We start from the raw sequence: 22,267 nt of genomic DNA on the forward strand, positions 1-22,267 counted from the left end.
AACTCCAAAAAAAAACGGAGTAGACTTTATAATGAATTTTATGTGTCTAAAGGGGTACCTGGAAGTACCATGTCGACCATTGAATCAGGGATATTAAAAAGTCGCAGATTGCATTTTCTGTCGGAGAAAGTAGAGCAAGCTCTAGAGCACATCAAACATCTGGAATAAGTTTTCGATTGGCTCGAATCTACAAATTAAAGGTTTCTGTTCAAGATGAACCCAACCGGAACCATTTTCAGCTTTCCTCTTTCGAATCTGAAACTCAATGTGGAACATTAATATAACGGTTTATTGAATTTCTTTTTGGTCGGCCAAACAAACGGGGAAGGGGTTCTAAAAATCACACGGATTATTGATTCTGAAGATCGATGATAGAAAAAAACAAAGGTTGCAAGAAAAATCAGGTCATTAGTAGGATTATCAAATTCAAATAGGACCAAGAGAATCAGAAAATGCGGGCGAAGAATTGAGTTTCACTCTGGTTGGTAAAAAACGGGAAGTTCTGAAAACCACAAGGGTTATTGATACAGATGTTCGATGATAAGAAAAAGCTGTAGGTTACAATACAAAGAGGATTTTTAGAAGGATCATTCATAATCAATTATGGAAAGTAGAATCGAAAGATGGGGGCGAAAAAATGAATTTCACTTTGGTCGGACAAACAAACGGGGGGTTCTAAAAATCACACGGATTATTGATACAGAAGATCGATGATTAAAAAACGGAAGGTTACAGGAAAAAGCAGCTTAATAGAAACATATTTCAATGCAATTCTGATCAAGAGACTTGGAAAATGGAAGAAGTCGGTAAAACAAACAGGGAGTTCAGGGGGTTTTCAAATACACTTGGATTAATGATACACAAAAGCGCTGATATAAAAGCGGACGGTTACGAGACAAAGTAGAACATTGAAAGAGTTATCCAATCCAATGATGACCAAGAACATTGGGAAATGGAGACGAAGATGAAGTTGGCGAACAAGAAGAGGATGCATGGTAAGATTGATGAACATTTGGTGATGAGCAGTTTTCTGAATAATAATATATTTATTTGTAAAGCATACAAAAAAAAGTAAAATGACCAGACGGACCGACTAGAGTTGTGTAGTTCAAGTGGGAGGTATCAGAATATCATAGAGAATCGCTCCTACTTGCTTAGCAAACGCCACCAAAAATGGTACGAATATAATATTTTAGTGAAATTGGAATCTTTATTTTTTGAAATATTGCAGTTTTTGGAATTCTGAAATTTTGGAACGAAATAGCAAAACTCTAAAATTCTAGCGTTTCAAAATTTGTTCATCACGAAATATGAGGGTTCGTTTTGAGAGGCAACTACTTCAGAAATTCTAATTTCCAAGATTTTAAAATTTTCAGATTATAAAATATCAAGATAATTAGATTCTCAGTCAGAATCTCAAAATCTCAGAATCTCAAAATCTCAGAATCTCAAAATCTCAGAATCTCAAAATCTCAGAATCTCAAAATCTCAGAATCTCAAAATCTCAGAATCTCAAAATCTCAGAATCTCAGAATCTCAGAATCTCAGAATCTCAGAATCTCAGAATCTCAGAATCTCAAAATCTCAGAATCTCAGAATCTCATCTCAGAATCTCAGAATCTCAGAATCTCAGAATCTCAGAATCTCAGAATCTCACATTCTGAAGTTTTCAGATTCTTAGATTTTGCTATTCTCAGATTCCCAAATTCTCAGATCCCGAGATTCTGGGATTTCTGAATTTTGGAATTCTAAAAAAAGCATGAACTAACCTCATATCTTGATTGTTAGCGTTCACATTTCGAGTGCGTCTCCAAATGTCTGCCAGACCTTGCGGATCTGCAAAATGGTAAGTTTTTAAAATTTGCTGTTACAACGCTCAACTTACCAAACTGTGCGGCAGTACGACGTGAATTGTCTTTTGTACGAACTCCTCTTCGGTGTCGCAATCATCAATCATCAGTTGGAGAAGTTTGTTGTCTGCTGGACTCTCTCGACGATGTCTTTGGAAAACACTTCCAATGTAGTCGTTCTCAATCTCCTCATACATCTCACTTCTTCTCTTTACAAATTCGGATGCTTCTTCCATGCTGATTCCATTCGCTCTCAATATCGGCATAACATCCTCGCGATGTTTTTTGTCCAAATAGGCTCGAGCTTCATTGGAAAGCAAATTAATCCATTCGTACTCCTGAAAGTTGACTAAAATTTTATATGCGCCGTCCTAGCAAGTCAATAACCATTTCCAAATGTCTGAAGCGTGTGAAATGTTTTCCAAACTCTTTGTTGACGTTATTGAAGTGGGCCACATCCAAAGCGATTCTCTGAAAAATGAAAGCGAATTTTTTATAGTTAGACCATACTTGCGAAGGGCTCGAAACTAAGCGACGACTACCAACGGCCGGCCAAGCCATAGAGATTTCGAGTTCACTATTTTTAGCTATTTGAAATCGAGGGCAAACTGGGGTTTTCTGAGTTGCTTTCTCGGCCTAACAGTTCTATAGAAATTCTAATTGGTCAAAAACAAAAACGGTGAGCAGCTTCAACAAGGCCCAATATTGTCCAGTTCCAATCCATTGCCAACATAGAGTTTCTTCGAAACCTTGGAAGGCGTTTCAAAAATTGAAAAACTCACTCTTGCAACAAGATCTCGATAGTTTCGGTGATGTACTAAAATTGGTCGCTGAACAGACGGTGCAGGACGAAGTCCCGTTGCTTGAATTGGTCTAGCCAGTCGAGCTTCTGGTCCAGCTGATTGAGCTATTTGTCCAGTTTCTTGAACTTCTTGGTCATCTGCTTCCATCTGTTCCGCGATCTTCGGCTCTGGTGCTTTTGGAGCTTCAGCAAGTGCGACTCCAGTAGCTTGAATACCAGCGTTCCGAAGTGCGTAGTGAAGTTCTATTGAAGACGGTCCTGACGATGGCGCTCCACCAAGACCTAGCCCCACTTTTTGAATTTGTCTGGTCGGTTGAGCTGTTCGTCCAGTCGCTTGAGCTTTATCTCGATCCTCTGCTCTTGGAACTCCGGCAGCTGGTTTTCCGGTAGCTTCAAAACCAGAGTTTCGGAGTGCGTGGCGAATATCTCTTGACGACGGTACTGACGATAGCGCTTCTCCGATTCCGAGCTCCACTTGTTGAGTTAATCCTGTCGGTTGAGCTGCTCCTCCAGTCGCTTGAGCTTTAACGTGTCCCTCAGCCCTTGTAACTACATCAACTTGTCTTTCAGTAGCTTGAAAGCCAGAATTTCGGAGTGAGTAGCGTCGATCACCTGACGACGGTCCTAAAAATGGTAGTATAAAGTTTTTCAAAGCGTTCTCCTCGAGTAGAGCCTGTTCCGCAGTTCGACGGCGTGGTTGGTAAGCATCTGGGGTTGGTTCTAGTCTTCGAATCAATGGTTGTGAAGAATCAAAACACACTCTTTTTGGCGCTGGAGCATTTGCAGCTCCGGACCTTGGTCTGAGTCGACGAGCCATTACCTGAAAATTGCTTTCTGCAGTTTTTTTTGTGAAAGAAACAGGAACGAAAAATAGGAAAATAAGCACTATTACCTAAAAATATAGGAGACGATCAGGAATTTCATCGAAATACGCCCCGAAATTTAATGAATTTCATCTAGAATCCTATTTCAAACACTTTTCTCAACTTAAAGACAAAAAAGACAAACGGAAAATGGCTCAAAATCGATTTTCGCAGCTATATCACAAGGTATATTCGAAAACGAGGCACGAGATATGCATATGAGGAGTGACAAAAGTGGAGGAAAGTCGATAAAGGAGAAGGTGCGCTCTAGTGCACGAGAAGGGCATGGCATGAAAGCATACGAGGTCGGATAGCGGTGTGGCTAGATAGAATGGAGATGCGAGACATGCAGACACTGGGCTTCAACGCAGTCAGCACACGCGGAGTGAGAGAAGGCTGCGACGATGATGTTCTTTTTTCTCGCTGACCACAGACCAGAGAAAGAGAGGAAGGAAAGAAAGAGAGACAAGTGTGTGTTGGTTAGCCTCATTTGAAACGGAACTCGATGCCAAAAAGAGGAATGAATTTGGGAAAAGACGAGAGTAGTAGAGGAAACGGATAGAAAGAAGTAGTAATGTGCAAAAAACACTTGGAAGGAAGAGAGCTGCTGAATATTCGGAGAGAGTGAAAGGAAGCATGACGTATCGTAAATGCACTAATAGAACGTCACTTTATCCGTGCTATTTCAGCTCAATTATCTCGGTTCTTTTAAAAGATATCAAAAATTTATCAATTGTTAAAACGCTCATGATTATATGATCAATATTTATTCAGTTCACACATTTTTTTATATCTTTCTAAAGAACCGAAATAATTGAGCTCAACGTTTACGTATAGGACCAGCATTATAGCAATCGCGTTTCACAACAATATAAATCCATAAATATATTCTGCATAGAGAGCCAAATATAGATTTCAAATCCGATATTCAAATTTGGTTATACCATCCATACAAAGCGAAGGTTTTTTTCAAAAGTATTGTTTGAAAGCCTCAGGTTTTATTGAAAATTGGCAAAAATAGCACATGTTGAGCGTTTCAAAGAGATATGGGTGCTTTTAAAAATACCCGGTGTATATAATAAGGGGGATCGGCAAGGTGAATTTGGATTTCTAAGAAAATAGAGAGACAAAAGAACATTTGGAGGCAAAAAATCATTTGTTGAGAAAGAATTCGTGCTTCTTGATGTCTCCGAATGATGGACGATTGCTGGGGTCGACAGTAAACATGAGGTCCAAAAGATTGAAAAGTGTCCGGTGGCTTTCTTCACGCACCCACTTGTGGAGTCCTTGTTCGTTGTCATTTACGATGGTTTGGAGGAAGGAAAGGTTGAGAAGGCATTTTCTGAAAAAAAATCCTAAGTTTTCAAATAATGTTATCCAGTTTCTTACCCTTCCCGCTTTGACTCTTCTAACATGTTCTCCGGGACTGTCTTCTGGAGTGTCGACATCAGCAATTCAAATTGATTTTGTTGTGTGGTTTGAATTGGAAAAGGCGTTCTGCCAGAGTACACTTTCAACGTCATGCATCCCATTGACCAGACATCAGACTTGGTGTTATAGGGAAGTCCTGGAAATGGAAAACTATTTATGAGTTTTTGAAGCTGTATCACAAACAAAAAAAAAACCACGTTTTCTCTTTTTTAGTGTTAATGCAGTAAATGCTAGGAACCAACTATGTACGTTAATTTTGAACTGAAATAACGCGGTTCATTCTGATATCAAGAAAACTGTCAACTGATGAATTATTCATCATGAAAATATCAATTTTTTATTGTTGACAGATTTTAAAGGCCTCTCATAGTAACCGAGATATCAAAGTTCTAAGATAAATGCGGTGTTCTTTTAGAAAGAATTTGGAATTGAGGACTACGGTTTGAATATTATTCATTCATTTCAATAAACTGGTACATCAACATTCGGTACTAGATTAAAAGCATAAAAACTCACCTAGGAAGAGTTCCGGTGCACGCATCTCCGGGGCTTGGGCCAGTTGAAACGAAGACCTGGATCCGGAACTACTGTGGAATTGAGCAACACCATAGTCAATGACTTTCACATCAGTATGAGACATATCAATAACTGCTCGATCCGCTTCTAGCTCCGTTCTATAAGCAAAACTTTCTGTGAACACAACATTGGAAGATTTGAGGTCGAGGTGATAGATTTTGAGCTTCTCCAGGTGTTCCATACCAGCGGCAATTTGTTTTCCGATTTCTCTAATGTTTGGTAACGAATAAACTGCGAATTCGCAACCTGGCTGCTCTCTTTTGACTTCTGAAAATGGGTTTTGTGAATGGAACAATCTAAAAAAAACTCACTTGTCATTACATCTGAAAGTGATGGTCCACAAGCCTGGGTCATCAATACTCTTGCTGTGCAAAATGACGGTGGGTTCTGCAGCCATCCCAAATACGTCAACGATAGCAGATTATCATGCGGGTTGTCTCTGATCATTTTGAACGCCTGAAAATGAGATTTAAAACATTTATTTTCCGAATGAAAGACTTGCCTCTTCTTCATTGTGAGTATCATATCGAACTGCGCGATTTTTGAATAGTTTAGCAGCAAAGTAATTGCCGTTGTTATGTTTTACACGCAAGACGATTCCATAAACGCCATCGCCAAATACTCCTTTCACGCGAACTGAAATTTTTTTGAGAGTTATTATCGATTTTAGCTCGGGGACTTACATTCCGGGCCGTTGAGAACCTGCAACACTTTTGGCAGACTCGTTTTATCAACGTGGGCTGGCTCGTATTCGTATGGAGTTGATGAATCCTCTGTCATCTGATTTTGCTCATTCCGACTGGATGGTCCTTGAAATGTCTCTGCACCTTCTTCGTTCTTCAATTCTGATGGTGCCTCCTAAAACAATAGTTTGAGCGATTTTCGAAATTTTTCATAATCGGCTTTCGATGAAAACCTGATAGTTTTTAAGAAATCTCACCTTTTCGTCGTTCTCAACTGCTGAAAAATTTTTCCTTTTCTCTGGAATTGGTTGAGACGATGAAGGTTGGTTTCGTTTCATGTTGTTACCTGAAATTTGAAAAAAGTTAACTAAATTACAACAAAAAAATATTTCAAAACCGCAACAGGTCATCACCGTGCAAGCGAGAAATGACACCACCACACTAATCGAGCGGACGAGTGCGCAGTATGAGGCAAACAATCAATTACCGAGAACGATCCTCCTAAACGGTCCTTGTGCATTGGGGCGCGTTTGCGTTCTTTGTGTATTTCTGTGTTGATGTCACTCAGCAAAAGGGTACGGATGTTGGCACGGTGGTTTCTTTGCCAATGACCGGGATTTCGAGCAAATAGTGAAAAAATCTGGAAAATGTGTGAAAAATTTTAAAAATCGTTTCAGGTAGAGTTACCATGAATAAAATAAAATAGAAAACAAAGAAAAAACGTATTCTGTTCATTTTTTAATTATTGGTGAGAATAATGACAAAGTAGTAAAAAGTAACGGATCAGTGGGGGAGACAGGTGGATCATAAAAATTTGAAAAACAGGAAGTTTGGATTTAGAATAAAAAAGCCACATGAACATAGAAAACAGACAGGAGGAGGACAGAGAAAACAGGAATGTCAACTAACCATCATCAATTGGGGATGCGAAGAGGGTAAAGTCGAGGAAAGAAAAATGTGAATCTGTATGAGAATTACCGTAGGAAGAGTGATAATGTATCTGATAGAAAATTCAGAAGTCCAGAAAGAAGAATTAAAGGAAAAAGGTGAAGAAAGATATAGGTAGGCTTGAGAAGTCATAAAACATCATCAAAGAAGGAATCAAAATCAAAATTGGGGGAGACATTATTCAATAAGGGGAACTGAGTTGGCCCACGATGAAAGCGGGGAAAACAAGGAGAAAAAGTAATAGAAACCAAGTGGAGGGGACATATAGAAAGATGGAGGACATGATTACAATATCAGAGAAAGAAAAATATTTGAAAAAACACCTTAGAAGAAAAAAATGCTAGCGGACAAAAATCCGAAAAAATCGTGGAAGGAACATTAGGGGGATAAACTTCAACTGTGTAAAAACGCAATGCAAAGTGTAACTGTTGTTAACAAGGCAATGAGAGATGTGAAGTTAAAAAAATCGAGGTAAAATAATGAAAATCAAGGTATACATTCTCTCCCAAAAGACTCATTTGTCCACTTTTGCCAACCGAGAAACACTTATATTTCGAAATTTTGAAATTTCTCTCTCTCTCTCTCTCTGTCTCTCTCTCTCTCTCTCACACACACACACACACAACACTAAATGATTTAGACCTCACTCACATTGTTTTTAATCTTCTGTTGGCGAAGCATGATCTTCCTTCTTTGAATGTTTAGCAGGATTTGGGGATGATGGTCCGGCACCTGATTCATCAGCCTCGCGTGCTCTCTTCGGCGTTGGCCTTGATGAATGATGTCCCTGAGAGTCACCCGCAGTATAAACTTGATAGAGAGAAGTTTTTCCATCAACATGTGCAGGAATTTCTGAAGCTCGAAGATTCATATGGTTCAGAGGTTGCGGAAGATTCAATTGCCGCAAAATTAGCTCACTTTTCAGCAACTGACGTTGTCGCTCCTCATCATCCTGAGAAATCGCCGCAATCTGAGTGTTTTGAACTTGTGGAGCTCGAAGATTCAAAATGTTCAGAGATAGCGGGATAGGATTCATATTATTTCCAATTGGTTTATATAAATGCTGCAAAATGCTCTCATCTGCCTTAGTAAGGTCACTGAGAAAAGTGCTTTCAATAGTCGGCTCGTTTTGTGCCTGCTGGTCTTGTTGAGCAGGACGGTTCTTAAGATGTTCGGCTTGCTGTTTCTGTATCATCTGATGAATTCGTGCACATTGAGCCTTTTGAAGTTCCGCAGCTGTTTGAGGTTTCTGTGCCTGCTGGTCTTGTTGAGCATGATGGTTCTTAAGATGTTCGGCTTGCTGTTTCTGTATCATCTGATGAATTCGTGCACATTGAGCCTTTTGAAGTTCCGCAGCTGTTTGAGGTTTCTCAACTTCTTTTTCTCGTAAATCCTCCCCATCAGCTTGATTCATATCATTTTGAGCTTGTGGCTCCATTAGAAGCTGCAGCAGTTCGTTAGTTCTAGCCAAAATGCGAGAGCCTTGTTGAAGATAGTGGTTGAGAGGGGAATAGTCGATGACTCGAGCAGGGAGCTCGTTTTGAGCCGGTAGCCCTTGTCGAGCTCGCTGATCCCTATTATGTTGAGCTTGCTGGTTTTGTAACATCTGCAGAATCAGCTGATTGTGTGCGCGTTGGCGTTGTTGAAGCTCCTCATTAACTTGAGCAAGCGGAGCTTGTTGAATTTTCTGCGAAGCATCCTGAGCTATTCCGGCATCTTGTTCATCTTGTTGAGTTCTTGACTCTGATGCAGCGGCCTTTATCTTTGAATCGCCATTGTTTTTCATCACACCATTGTCTTCACCATCAGGAGGTCTTGGAGTTGTCTTTTTACCGTTCATCCTTAAAGTGAGATATAAAAATATTTCTCCGAGAACTAAAGAGAGTAAAAAAAAAAGTTACCAAACTGATTTTTCTATTTTATGCAGATTTCGAACCAACCTTTGCTCTATTGTAATTTTGTATTGCTCATACCAGAACAGCAGAACTCATGTGTTAATTTCAAAAAATACAGCAGGAACGACTTTGAACTAATTTTCTTGTTTTTCCGCTCAGGGATGTTCTAAACGGAATTTGGAATTCAGAAAATTGCGAAAATTTTAGAAAATTTTAGAAAACTCAATGTCAGATTCTCGAAAAGTTTTGTGGACTACGATATGTAAAAAGCGTACGCAAAAAAGTTTATTGCGGGTTTCGAACGAAATGACTTTTTTTACGTTTTCAAAGTATGTTTGTCAGTTTCTAACTAGTTTTTTGCGCTTTGTCAATGCGGAATTCTGAAATTCAAAAATTTTCATGAATCAATAATCGGAATATTTTTGAATTTAGAAATTTTGAAAATCAAAGTATTCTAAAATCCCGTGAATCGAAAATAAAAATATTTTCTGCCAAAATAATAGGGACTGAATCAGCGCTAACTTCAAAAATTGCTAATTTTCTGCTTCCCGAAAATACGTTTTGGGCTATTAAAATCAATGAACTCCACATGTAAACCACTCCACATGCTATAAAAACAGGCAAAACAGTCTGCTCAGAATTATGAGTCACTCTCCCATTTCGCAGATTCAAATAGTGAATCAAGAACTTTCGAAAACAACGAGAGAAAGCTGAGAGACTAAGAGAAATACACACGTGACCGACACGGAAAACACGAGAGGAATACTGTAAGGACGGTGTCACGGGGCAAGCGAGAGATCGAGAGAGCACCCGGCAGTGATGGGGATGTGGGCGCTTTCCCGATGGGCCGGCAGCGCGGAAGGATACCACTTTTGGCACCAAGCCAAGTTTGGAAGCGTAGCGCGGTCACGTTGCTGTTTTCAGGTTAGTAGCGATTCAACAACACTGAATATCACTTTTCAAAGACACTTTACAAACAAAATGGCACGCAGCCTACCGTTGTAAGCAAGTTTTCCCCAATCGATATTACGCAAACAGAGTTAATAAAAAGCAGGAGCGGTTTTCATGTATGCGAGCACATCATCTTTGAATAAAAGTGGGCCCCATTTCAAAGAAATACGAAAAACGCACCTGATCAACACTACAAAAAGATATGTTCTTCCAGACACAATCACTTTGTCTCCCTCACTCTTCTACTTCGAATAATAGCTGTATAACTGTTGAAGACGACAAGAACAAGGAGAGAAGGGAAGAAGAACACGCGCACGAGCGGCTGTAAGTAAAAAAACGGAATGAACAGTGTTGAGATTGGACGAGTGGGTAAGTGAGAGATAGAGAGAGCGCCAGACAGAGGACGCGGATGTGAGAGCCCGCCCCTTTTATCATGCACCACTATGTGGAGAGGGAGAAGAAGACGCATACACCTGGTCGTCAGGAAACAAAACGAAAGAAATAAAGTAATGGGGGTGTCACACGACTAGAGAGAAAAGGAGAGAGTACAAGAAAAGGTTCAGCTTGAACAACTCAAAAGGACATTAGACTTCGATAGTGGTGTTTACTTGTATGTAGTCGTGGAATAACAAGCGCTTAATGGTGTCATGAGCCTTCTAGATAAAGATTCTCTTCAAAAGCAATGGATGAGGAGTACAACCCAAAACGATATTTTCAAAAAAAAGCTCACATTTTCTAAAACTACAGGAAACTTTGCAAAGTATAATTTGACACGATGTATGTGCTGCGTGCAAAAAGTTGATCATAAAGTTTGAAGAGAATCTATTTTTACACTTAAAATTTGTGAAATCTTCTAAAAACGTGACTTAGCCGCGAAGGTCAAACTGTTAAGAGCATATCAAAGAGAACAAGAAAATCGCTGGTTGTATTGGTCCTTCAAGCTTCGATGCTCCTAAGCTTTTTCTGAAATAGAAATAGATGCGGAGGACAACCAAATATGAACAGGCAATAAAAATTTGAATGTGAAATGAGATGAAATTGAAAATGTTTAATGCTAATGTCCTTTGCGGAATCTTTTTTTTCAAGGAAGTCGTGAAAACGGGCAAAAAAAGGAACGGTAGTTTGGGTGAAATGCAGAAAAGGTAGAAGTTTGAAAACGTTGAGTAAGAAAAGGGAGACTTCGAGATGGAACTACTAGGTGCCAATTTTTTTCTCTACTTTTAATCAGAATGTGTGAACACAATCTTTCCAGAAAAAAGTCCGCCTTGAGGCACTCCACTCTCTTTCGTGACAATCACCGCATCGTAAGAAAACGTCTGGCGCATGAGAAGACGTCTGGCGGGAGAAAGAGACACTCGCGAACTCTCTTTTATTGACTCCGTAAATCCTCTCTTTTGATTTATGATGAGCACAGGACCCCGACAAATCGTTTAGATTATAAAAGCCGGGAAGATGTGAAGAGAAGTGTGTTATTCAAGTGACAGATTATTCAGATAGTAACCTGATATACGCTAAGGAAGAGATCCTAAATCAAAAGATTTGACACTTTTGTCGATCTGTCGGAATCGGCAGAGTTGAGCACGAGTTGGTCAAGACCATTCGAATATATTCTCTATCAGAATGAAAAAATTCAGAAACACTGTTAGAAGCCTCACTTTTTATTAAAAATTTTTGAAAAGTAGCGCTAGTTTAGGTAGCGGGTGTTTCAAAGAGATGTGGGTGCTTATAAAGTAATCATTGGCTATAATGATAGAGATCAGTAGAGTGGAATTTCGATTGAAAAACAAATATGCAATTAGAACTTACTGAACCGCGATCAGCTCGAGGAAAATTAGGCCTAAAACTCTAGATTTCTACTGTTCTTCTCAATTTCAAACGAAATTTCGAATTGCGTGAAAACTGAATCCAATCGTAAACAATAGAAATGCCCATTTAATACCACTTTTTAACACACGTTTCGTAAGCGAGTTTTCTCTAAAAATAAAAATTCGCCCACAGTGTTAACGAAAGTACGACAGCGCTTTGAATATAAGCGACCACAGGATCTTTTCAAAAAAAAAACACGCCCTGTTTCGTAAGAATAGGAAAAACTCACGTGGCCAACAGTACCACAAGATATGCTTTTCAAGACACAATCACTACTTTCAACCGCCTTCCTAGTTCGAATATCAAATCAATAATTTTGAAGACAACGAGCGCAAGTAGGGAAAAGGAGAGGGAGAGAGGCACCGGCGGCTGTCAGGAAAAACACAAAATGAGCAGTGCTGGGACTGTTGAATGGGAAACGAGAGACCGAGAGAGTATCATTCAAGGGATACGGATGTGGGTGCCGCCCCGTTTACGTGCCATCTGTGTCAGAAAATAGACACACCAACTTGTTGAAAAATTGTCGCAGACTTGATAACTCAGAAGGACATGGGATAATAACATGGTATGTAGTCATGAAATACTTAGATGAACATCCAAATTTTCGATTATTGGCTAGAAATGATGGAATTTCACGAAACTTTGTGAAGCTACTTTTGGGCTGTTTTATGTGCTGCGTACAAAAAAATTTACTTAATCAGATTTTACTTACAAACTTATCGAGAAGAAAGGACGACTGGTAAGCATATATTAAAAAGAAAGGAGAAAATCATATTGAATCACAAAAATGTTGATTTGAATTTGGTTTTGTTTTTTTTTCTGTGATATGAGAGTGACAATGATTTTTTCGATTTTTGTCTTTTTCGTAATGGCTATTTGAAAAAAACGCGAATTTGAAAGTTGCATATTTATGTCTTTTTCAGTCTCTTAAATCAGGCAAGTGATGGGAAAGAGCAAAGAAAGAGATACGGTAAATTAGTTGGATTGCAAAAAAAGAAATGTTGGGAAAAGTTAAGTGAGAGAGTAGATAATTATTAGGTCCCAGTTGTCAGGTGTAAACTTTTTAAACATCTCTCGATCCAAAAGTGAGAACATGATTTCCAGATAAAAGGAACCGCCTCTAGACACCGAAGCCTCTTTTGTATCGGTTACCGCATCGTGAAAAATCCGTCTGGCAAGAAAGAAGCCGTCTGGCAGAAGGAGGAGCCACGCGGAAACTCTCTTTGGTTGACTCCGCCGTTTTTATGACACCCCTTCTTTGATTTATGATGAGCACAGGAACCCGACAAATTGTTTAGATTATAAAAGGCGGGAAGAGGTTAAGAAAGGCGTGCTCTAGTCGGTTATTTTGGATTCATATTTGCCGGCTGAGCTGAATGACGGAATTTTCTCTGATTTTTCAGAAAATGGATGAAATCAATTCAAATAAAGTCGTATCTTTGACTTCTAAGGTATGTGAAATATAGTTTGCCCAGATTTGTCCCACACCTGCAAAAACATGGTCGTGGGGTGTCTAAAAAATTTTTTTTTCAAAAGTGAAATAATGATTTATTATTCATCTTCCCTGGAAAAATTTCAATTTTCTGCAAAAAAGTTATTTTTAGGACCAAAACATGAGCGTCCTGGAAAAAATGTTCATTATTTTATAAAATTAAACATAAAATTTAGATTCTACATTAAACAATATATTAAAAACTGTTTTGAGATAAAAAATAAACCTGAGCCCCCTATGAGTTTTAGACCAAAATGTGCCCAAAAATGAGGTTTCACCATGTGGGGGCAACAAAAATTCGACCAAAATCGAGCCTCTCCGATTTTGTTTAAATTTTCACCAGATGTAGTATTTTTAATGAGTAGTATTCTGGCAAAGTTTTAGAATCCGTGATCACCGTCATCGTGCATTTTCAAAAGCACCAAAAAAGCGACAAAAATTGCTTTCAAGTCCATCTTCAGTGAAAAAATACGAGCTCCAGAAATACAGGAAGATGATGAGAACGAATCTCGTAACTATGTATGCGTTTTTCGTGGCCTGTAATCCGTTTTTCAAGATAAACTTCAGTTTGGAAATTTATGACGCGTTCTCTGGAGCTCGTATTTTTTCACTGAAGATGGACTTGGAAGCAATTTTTGTCGCTTTTTTGGTGCTTTTGAAAATGCACAATGACGGTGAGCACGGATTCTAAAACTTTGCCAGAATACTACTCATTAAAAATACTACATCTGGTGAAAATTTGAACAAAATCGGAGAGGCTCGATTTTGGTCGAATTTTTGTTGCCGTGCACTCCCCCACACGGTGAAACCTCATTTTTAGGCACATTTTGGCCTAAAACTCATAGGGGCTCAGGTTTATCTTTTATCTCAAAACAGTTGCTAATGTATTGTTTAATGTAGAATCTAAATTTCATGTTTAATTTTATAAAATAATGGAAATTTTTTTCAGGACGGTCATTTTTTGGTCCAAAAAATAGCTATTTTGCCAACAATTGAAATTTTCCCAAGGAAGATGGAAAATAAATAGAGTGCCAATACAAAAAATGTTTAAAATAACGCTTAAAAACGTTCTACAATAAAACCTAATCATTATTTCACTTTTGAAAAAAAAATTTTTTAGACACCCCACGACCATATTTTTGCAGGTGTGGGACAAGTCGCGACAAACTATATTTCACATACCTTAGAAGTCTATAAACATGCAATATATAAAAAATCAGCCAGAAAAAAACAAGTTTGAATTTTTTTGTACAGTGAATAATAGGCCTGAAGTTGAGTTCTACAGAGAACGCGTCATAAATTTCCGAACTGAAGTTTATCTTGAAAAACGGATTACAGGCTACGAAAAACGCATACAATCTCTGCAATGCAATTTACATAAGAATGTACTATATTTTACCCGGACGGCCGCGTGTGTGCAACTTCCTCAGTCGCCCTGCTTTCCCTCGTTTTATTTTCAAATTATTGACGCACTATTTGAATCAATGGAGTAGGAGAAAAAAGGTATTTATTTCCGGAAATGTGAACCAGTTTACTTCTAAGTTAGCACTGGTTTTGATCCTGGGCGAAGTTCTAAGTTGTGGATTCAGAACCGCGGCTGAGAGTTTTGAAGAGGTCAAGCATCTTATGTTTCTATGATTTTTTACTGGCTGTTATAATCATACTTGCAACGGGCCAGGCCGGGCTTTTTTCAGAATTTTCAAGGCCCGTCTCGACCCGGATTTTCGGAAAACATTTTTTCTGTCTTTCGAAATTATTTTTAGGGTCAACAGAAAAAAATGGAGAATTTTTCTGACAAGAAAAAAAATTTCAAGATAGGATTGTTTCTAAAAATAGTTCTTTCACAAAAAATTTCTGAAATTTCAAATTTTTTTTTTCAAATTTCGAGAACCCTGCCCGCCGGGCCGGGCCGGGCCGGAGCCTGGAAATCCTCGGCCCGTCCCGGGCCCTGATTTTGCAAGTATGGTTATAATCAATAAGTAAGCTTGTTGCGCGTCGACGTCCCTATCTTTTTTCTGATAATCTCTCATTCTGTCTCTCGTCATGTAACAGTTTTTTCTGTACACCGGGTGTATGTGTCTTTCTCTTCCTCTCCAGATGGTTCGTGGCGAAAGGGGCGGGTTCCCACGTTCCTCGTCTTCTGTCTGGCGCTCTCTCAATGTTTCGCCAGCCATTGAACACAGTCTTACCAAGTTCATTTCGTTTTTCTTCCTGGCGACCGAGCGCGCGCGTCTTTCTCTCGTTTTCATACTCGCCTTCTATGTTTTCAGTAATTATTCTATTGGAAGTAAAAGCTTTTCTAATTAATGTCTTACAGTACACGCTCTCCCCAGTTGAAAATTTGGCCTGCAAGCCTTTTTCTCAGCGGAGCGCGCTTGCATTGTCGTTTAAAAATAGAAAATAAAATTTTGTACTGAAAAATCATGTTTTTTGGGAAAAAAAAAGAGTATTACGCTTATTTTTTTAAAGATTTCGTCCATAGAAGTTGTTAACAGAGTCGCAGCGGATATTTTAAACACAACATGAGCAGAAATGGTCAAGAAATGGAGGAGGAGATAGATTTCGAAGTTTTTCAGAATTTCTCGAGATACATAGAATATTTTAGAAAATCATCCATAGAAATTATAGAGTAGAATATTGCGAACATTTCAAGACAAGAATTAAGCCAAAAAGTTCAAAAATGAGAGAGGAGATACATTTTTACTGCCGACAACAGGAATATCAGAAAAAACTCAAAGAATGAATTTAGAGATAAATTGATAAAAAACAACACACTTTAATGGTTTTCGAGTGATTTTTACCGTTTTAACATTAATACTCTTTCAAATTTATCATTCTTTTGTCTCTTTTTGTGGATCGCATTGATGTCATTGATGTTACAACTGTATCTTATTCCTCGAAAACTTTTTTTTCAGAAACACGGGTACAAAGAGATCAGAAGAAGGGGTACAAAACAAACTTGTTTATTCGAAAATTAATTACACAAATCGTAGGTCAGTTGATAGTATTAGAATTCCGTAGACTTCGCCGAAAACTGAAAACATCCAATGGTTGAATTCTGTGCTCGATAGGAAACGGGAAAATTTTTCTTTTTACTTTGGAAACTTGGTGGCAGCTGGAAACATGAATTTCTTGATGTCCTGTCTTTCGGGCTCCTCCTTCTTTGGCTTTTTCTACGGCACCTTTGGTTTCGCAAATTTCGAGTGATCGCGAAACGAATGATTCGTACGATTTTCTTCGGTTCGTTGCTGAAACTAGAATCAAAACACTGTGAAAAATGTATTATTTATAAGAAAAAACGGGGAAAAAAGTCAAAATCAATAAAGACACAGTAAAACTTAATAGAACGAGCAATTCAACGCTGAAAAGTTTCAAATCGACATATTTGCCGCCGCCTCGTTTTTCGTCTGAGTCTCGTGTTATGCAATCGCGCTCCGCTGGCTTGCAGTCCGGAAATGAAACGGGGGAGAGCGTGCAGTATTTAATTTGAGTGAAATTAAAGCATTAATTCTAATAGCCTCGTTTAGAAAAACTCTATTTAGTGACTCTATTTGTCTGTATACCGATTCTACAGATTTGAAGTTTCCGTGAATGCAATGGAAACTCAATTCGATCGCAATTTAAGTCTAGGTATATTCTTACTTGTAACGGGTCGGGCCGGGCTTCTTAATGATTTTCTCAATGATTTTCGGAGGCCCGGCCCGGGCCTTGGCGGGCTGCCCATCATTTTTAAACATCGAAAAATCTTATTCTTCAGGCTGCATATGAAACTTCGTCTGTAAAGGTGGGTTATTTTTCGCTGTCTCTCTCTCTCTCAAACTTTGAAAATGCTCTAAAATGTCATTTTTTCTTTTTTGGTGACAAATATTTTATTAGAATGAAATTTGGCGAAAAAATTACTCTGATTTTCAAACAAATCAGAAGATTCTCAAAGACTATTTTACAATGTAAAGTTGATGTTTTTCTAGGAAAATCGAATTGTGATAAAATTTGGAATTAAAAGTGACACGGATTATTTGAACGGTATCGCGTTTTGTTCAATTGAGTGAAATCAATCAAAAACAAACTGTTTTCAAAAACTGCCTTACGATTCAGACTGCGAAATTTTGAAAGACTATTTTCTACTGAAACAAGGAGAATATATTTTTGCGGGGTACTGTAGTTGTTTGTTCTTGATGATTGAAGTGAAACGTTTTATAATCATAGCCATTCTGCATATTTCTCTCGTAACCAAAAAGAGAGAGAGAGAGAGAGAGAGACCTGTCTTTCTATGACCCATTGTAATTTATAAGAGGGACCTGGCCTATACACCCATCCGCCCTTCTTACTCTACGTTTTATTTGCGAGATCTCTCCTCTTTTTTTCTAAGGTACAGTACCGGAAAATAAGCTATACAAAAACGAATTTTTCAGTTGACGTCGACCATGTTCAGGGCTTTAGAGCACAGCTGTCAAGTGTCCAATCACTTTAAAAAATTGGGAGCTGATAAAACAGACCTAGATGAAAAACTTTGCGTTCACAGCATTTTTTGAAGTTTCCTAGTTTTTTCAGCTATTGGCCGATTACCGAAAAACGCCTCTTTTTGGGGCTTCAGAAGCACTTAGCTTAAAAACTAGGAATTTTTCGAAAACTCAGTGAATGCAAAGTTCTCAATCTAGGATTATTTTCAGCCCTTTAAAGTTTTCAAAATGATCCAATATTTGACAACCGAGCTCCAGACTCTGGAAAATGGTGAAAATTAACTGGAAATCACATTTCCATACATCTTATTGATCGGTACTTTAGATTTTTTTTGTTTCTCTGCCTGTCTTCATCTCTTATCTCTACACACCTTGCTCCTCGTTCTCCAATTCCTCTTTATATGTTTTTGTAGACAGCCACTCACTCATTTCTGAATCTATATTCTCCGCAATGTCGTGGAAAAGAACTGGCTTCCTCTGCGAATATGATTCGAAACATGTTTCGGTAAGTTTAAGATTTTCTTATTTTCACCAATAATAAGATTTTTGCAGGTCTTCGATTGCAAACAACGTAAGCTCTACAAAATGCTCAACACGTATGGATTAGAAAAACTGGAGATTGGAAAATGCTACGATTTGAAACACATGGTAAGTTTTGAGAGAAACCCGTTCTGTATCTGAATATTCAAAAAAGGTATCATTGGAAAATGGTGGAATTTTGGAATTCTGGACTTTTTCAAAAAGAACCGAAAAATAGATAGGATTCTTCACTTTAAGAGTCACTTTCGAATAGAAAAAAACTTCAAAATTTAAAAATTACGAAAATATGTAGAAACCTTTCGAATAATATCGAATTTTTGTTTTATTTTCTGAATCAAGCGGGAACCATTAAAAAGTGGAAAAGTAGTTAAAAATATTCATGAATAAAAATCAATGTTTTACATGATTTATCAGTTTTTTGTGCTTCATTTCCTGAATTTGCTAATTTTCAAGAATTCCAAATGTGACTATTTTTCACTTTTAAGTGATAACAGAATCCAAAATTGCTGTTTTTGCGGTACTGTACGTTTTTTCAGTCGATCCAAGAAACGAGTGTCGATGAGAAATTCCACAATCTCGTCGTTTTCCGAGTCGATAGTGGATGTGTTCTGGCGGATACTATAGCTACGATAGCTGATGAAAAGGATCTCAAAAAGAATGAAAACTTTGAGAAGTTTCGTGGGAAAGTTTGGTCCCAATATCTTGGTTTCCTGAGAGACCCAAAAAATCTCTTTGCCGAGAATATGAAAGGAGGTGAATTGGGATGGGTGAGTATTCTGAAGTTTGAGAATTAAGAATATCGAGAGGCTTTAAGGTGACCGTAAAATACGCTCCTGACGAAGACACAGTTTTTGAGATAAATGATGTTGCGGAAAATTATCTAGTGCAACTTCCAGCAGAGCAATTGCTTCCAACAGTGAGTCATGTAGAAGTTTTCATTTGTAGTTTTGTAGCTAATTAAATTCTCTCAGCTTACATTTAGCATTAAAAAATTTTATGAAAAGTTCTCTAAATTCATTGGTCCTTCCAGCCGTGGTCCCCAAATTATCCGACAGTCGAGCGCCCTCAACGTCGCTTGCATCCATCGCAGCGCGTCTTCGATAACAAGTTTGCGCCACTTCAGCCGTGCTTCAGATTGGTGAAATATGGGGTGTGTGTCCAAACCGATGTCCTCAATCCACTTTATTGTCGAAGAAAACCAGGCTCAATGAAACATTGCCATCATCTCTTCGCGATGACCCTTGGGATGTACCGGTGCATGCACCGAGTGGAGGTTTGTGAGAATATTAATTCATCCTTGAACTTTAAGCTCAATTACTTGCTCCCTATTAGGGATATCGAAAATCTGGGGGCTAATTAAATATGAATCATCATATCACTAAAATTTTATCAGTGACCAATTTTCAATATCTCTTTTAGAAACTGAGACAATAGAGCTTAAATTGTGTATGATGTTCACGCAACCAGCCGCTCCGACCTAACCGAACTGCGCGCAATTCAAGCTTGATTAGCTCAACTCTTAAAACTTGAAAATACAATCAAAATTCCAGCTTGGATGTTGGTACCAGCATGAAGTCCGTGATAGTCGTCGAGACCAGAAGAAGTACTCGGAAAAAAGAAATGCTAAACAGTTCGATTCGCTCACAGCAACCAAATTGTTCAAAATTGATCCACCACTGCCGACAACTGTTGTGAATGGAAAAGTGGAGGTAGGAGCTAGTTTTACATCTTAAAAATACCGAAATAAACCTTTGTTTTCAGTTTGAAGTCGAATTTCCATTCGATCACGATGTCCTAGAAAAGGAAGGAAACCGAGCGATTCCGGACTGGTTTCCACGATTCGAAGGGCTCCAAAAAGATGCCCATTTTTGGAATGAGTACTTGGGAAAAGTGGAAATTTATCCCAGACAAGCAAGAGAGATCATCCAGGTTGGTGGAGTTATTTTCTGGGTTTTTTAGATTGTTTAATTTTTCAGATAGTTGAGGCCTGGCCTCTGGAGACCATCCCCGATGTCTTCACCGTCGTTGCTACAGTTGCTCTCCATTATAATGCCGCTACGAATAACGAAACGTACCCGGAGAATGGGATTTTCTTGGTGACCAATGTGAAGGAGGTGAAGGGAGCTAATTAAATGCAATACATTTTGAATAAAATCCAATACATGTAACTGAATTGTTCTTGGTTTTTGCTATCCTATAATGTTCTTGCAATTTTCCCTATTTCATGGCTACCGTAATTCTTTGAGTTTTGCTTTGGAAGCAAATAAAAATGAGCAATTTGTTCATCACATAAAAAAAACAAAAGGGCATACCAATTCATTTTGGTGGGGAGATGAAGGAGGTCATAACAAAAAAAGTTTGATTAGAATGAGAAACAGATGCAACAGTATTCCGGAGTTTTCCAGAAAAATCTGAAATGTTCAAATGTTTGAAATGGAGAATTGATGGAAAATCGTAGAAAACAAAGAGTCATGACCAGTGTGACTTTTCGAAAAAGAAATATTTCAAACAATGTCTTTTTAATGCCGCGTTCAAAGTTGGTTTCCAGGAGTAATTTCCTTGAAAAACGCTGTCCAAAGCTGCGATTGTTTTCTAGATTTACAGTAGCAGTAAACTACTGTGTCACTCGTTTTGACAGTGTTCTTCCTGTTGATTCATGTCGATTTACGGCGGGTCTCGAAGCGGAGGCCTCTGGAAAACAATGGCAGCCTTGGACAGCGTTTTTCCAGAAAATTAATCCAGGAAATCAACTTTGAACGCGCCATAAAGAATTTGTCAAAGAAATTTCGACAAATGAAGGGACGAAAGTTTGAGTTTTCTAACGTTTCATCCATTTCTAGCTCCCTAGATTAGAATTATTCGGAGAACCTTCTTTCTACAGTAATCCATGTGTCAATGATCTCTGACAGCTCTGATAAATACCCTTTCCAGTTTTTATCCAAATATCGCATTACTTCAAAAAAAGGCCATTTCCGGTACTGACTTTTTTCAACCCGGTAGTTTTAGAGAGGTTATTCGAGTTGATGGAGGTAATCTGAAAAACAAACACGACCAGCACACAAATTGGTGGGCGCGCACACAGACAATCTTTTCACTTTGTAAGCCCTCAAAAGAACATTGTGCACTATGTTGTTAGGCGAATTCTTGTTTTGGAATAGCATAGACGTATTTTGTTGCCTCTAATCCGTCTGTCACTCAATTTTCCTTCTTTGTTCGTGCTTTTAGACTCGTTTTTTTTCGGACAATCAAAATGAGTTGCATTCATTTTTAATTCAAAATAGTGCATTGTGCCAGTTTATTACCCGCCTAAAAAGTTTCGAATCATCAGATTATCAGATTTGAATATCGAAGGTTTGAATAGCTAAAATGAGAGTCAGGTGATCAAATTAGAATTACCATAAAAGCTCTAATGAAAACCTCTACCTCAACTTTGAGCTCAATTATCTTAAGTTTGGGCAGACCTACCAAAAAAACCGTGAACTATAAAAATATTGATAACATTATGAAAAAGATTTTATTAGTGGGAAAATTTGTGATATCTCTTCCAGCAATTGAGATAATTGAGCTCATTGCGCAAGTGGTGTTTTCTTAATCATTCGCGGCAAATTGTGTTTTTGAACGGATGTTTACCTTTTAACTGAAAAATTGGTCAAATATTCTGAACAACTTTTGTCCTTGAATATAGTTTCATTTCAAATCGAATGAAATTTACAATTTTTTATTAATCCATGGGCTTCTGGAGTAATACTCAAAAACAGGGGGTGGCCTATTTTTATTGTACTCCTTAAAAATTGGGTAATTCAAAAATTTGCAACTTTTCAAAGTCTACTTTTTTTTGTAGAAGTTAGGAATTCTTAAAAACCAGGTTTTTTTCTATAATCAACGCTTCACAAAAACTTAGAATTTGAGA

At 38.2% G+C, this 22,267-nt stretch overlaps 4 protein-coding genes across 4 annotated transcripts; 2 read left to right on the forward strand and 2 right to left on the reverse strand.

The window, feature by feature from the left end:
- Positions 1 to 850: 850 nt before the first annotated feature.
- CBG27589 lies at positions 851 to 3,469 on the reverse strand (the record flags this gene model as incomplete). Its single annotated transcript, XM_045239307.1, has 4 exons — positions 851 to 1,030; positions 1,886 to 2,185; positions 2,238 to 2,321; positions 2,633 to 3,469. 4 exons carry the CDS (start codon positions 3,467 to 3,469, stop codon positions 851 to 853), a joined length of 1,401 nt encoding a protein of 466 aa, XP_045099948.1.
- On the forward strand, positions 953 to 1,737 carry CBG17244 (the record flags this gene model as incomplete). The annotated part of the gene is made up of 2 exons (XM_002644191.1): positions 953 to 995; positions 1,409 to 1,737. The coding sequence occupies 2 exons, from the start codon at positions 953 to 955 to the stop codon at positions 1,735 to 1,737; spliced, it is 372 nt and encodes a 123-aa protein (XP_002644237.1).
- Positions 3,470 to 4,667: 1,198 nt separating the features above from the next.
- Positions 4,668 to 8,993, reverse strand: CBG17242 (the record flags this gene model as incomplete). Its single annotated transcript, XM_002644190.1, has 8 exons — positions 4,668 to 4,857; positions 4,905 to 5,082; positions 5,463 to 5,789; positions 5,834 to 5,978; positions 6,109 to 6,158; positions 6,206 to 6,380; positions 6,463 to 6,551; positions 7,886 to 8,993. The coding sequence occupies 8 exons, from the start codon at positions 8,991 to 8,993 to the stop codon at positions 4,668 to 4,670; spliced, it is 2,262 nt and encodes a 753-aa protein (XP_002644236.1).
- Positions 8,994 to 18,268: 9,275 nt separating this feature from the next.
- On the forward strand, positions 18,269 to 20,489 carry CBG17240 (the record flags this gene model as incomplete). Its single annotated transcript, XM_002644189.2, has 8 exons — positions 18,269 to 18,322; positions 18,370 to 18,465; positions 18,894 to 19,124; positions 19,172 to 19,273; positions 19,388 to 19,630; positions 19,908 to 20,066; positions 20,119 to 20,286; positions 20,334 to 20,489. 8 exons carry the CDS (start codon positions 18,269 to 18,271, stop codon positions 20,487 to 20,489), a joined length of 1,209 nt encoding a protein of 402 aa, XP_002644235.2.
- Between the last annotated feature and the right edge of the window lie 1,778 nt (positions 20,490 to 22,267).

This window comes from Caenorhabditis briggsae (assembly GCF_000004555.2).
Source record: "Caenorhabditis briggsae complete genome, chrX, whole genome shotgun sequence".
NCBI classification, from domain to species: Eukaryota; Metazoa; Nematoda; class Chromadorea; order Rhabditida; family Rhabditidae; genus Caenorhabditis; species Caenorhabditis briggsae.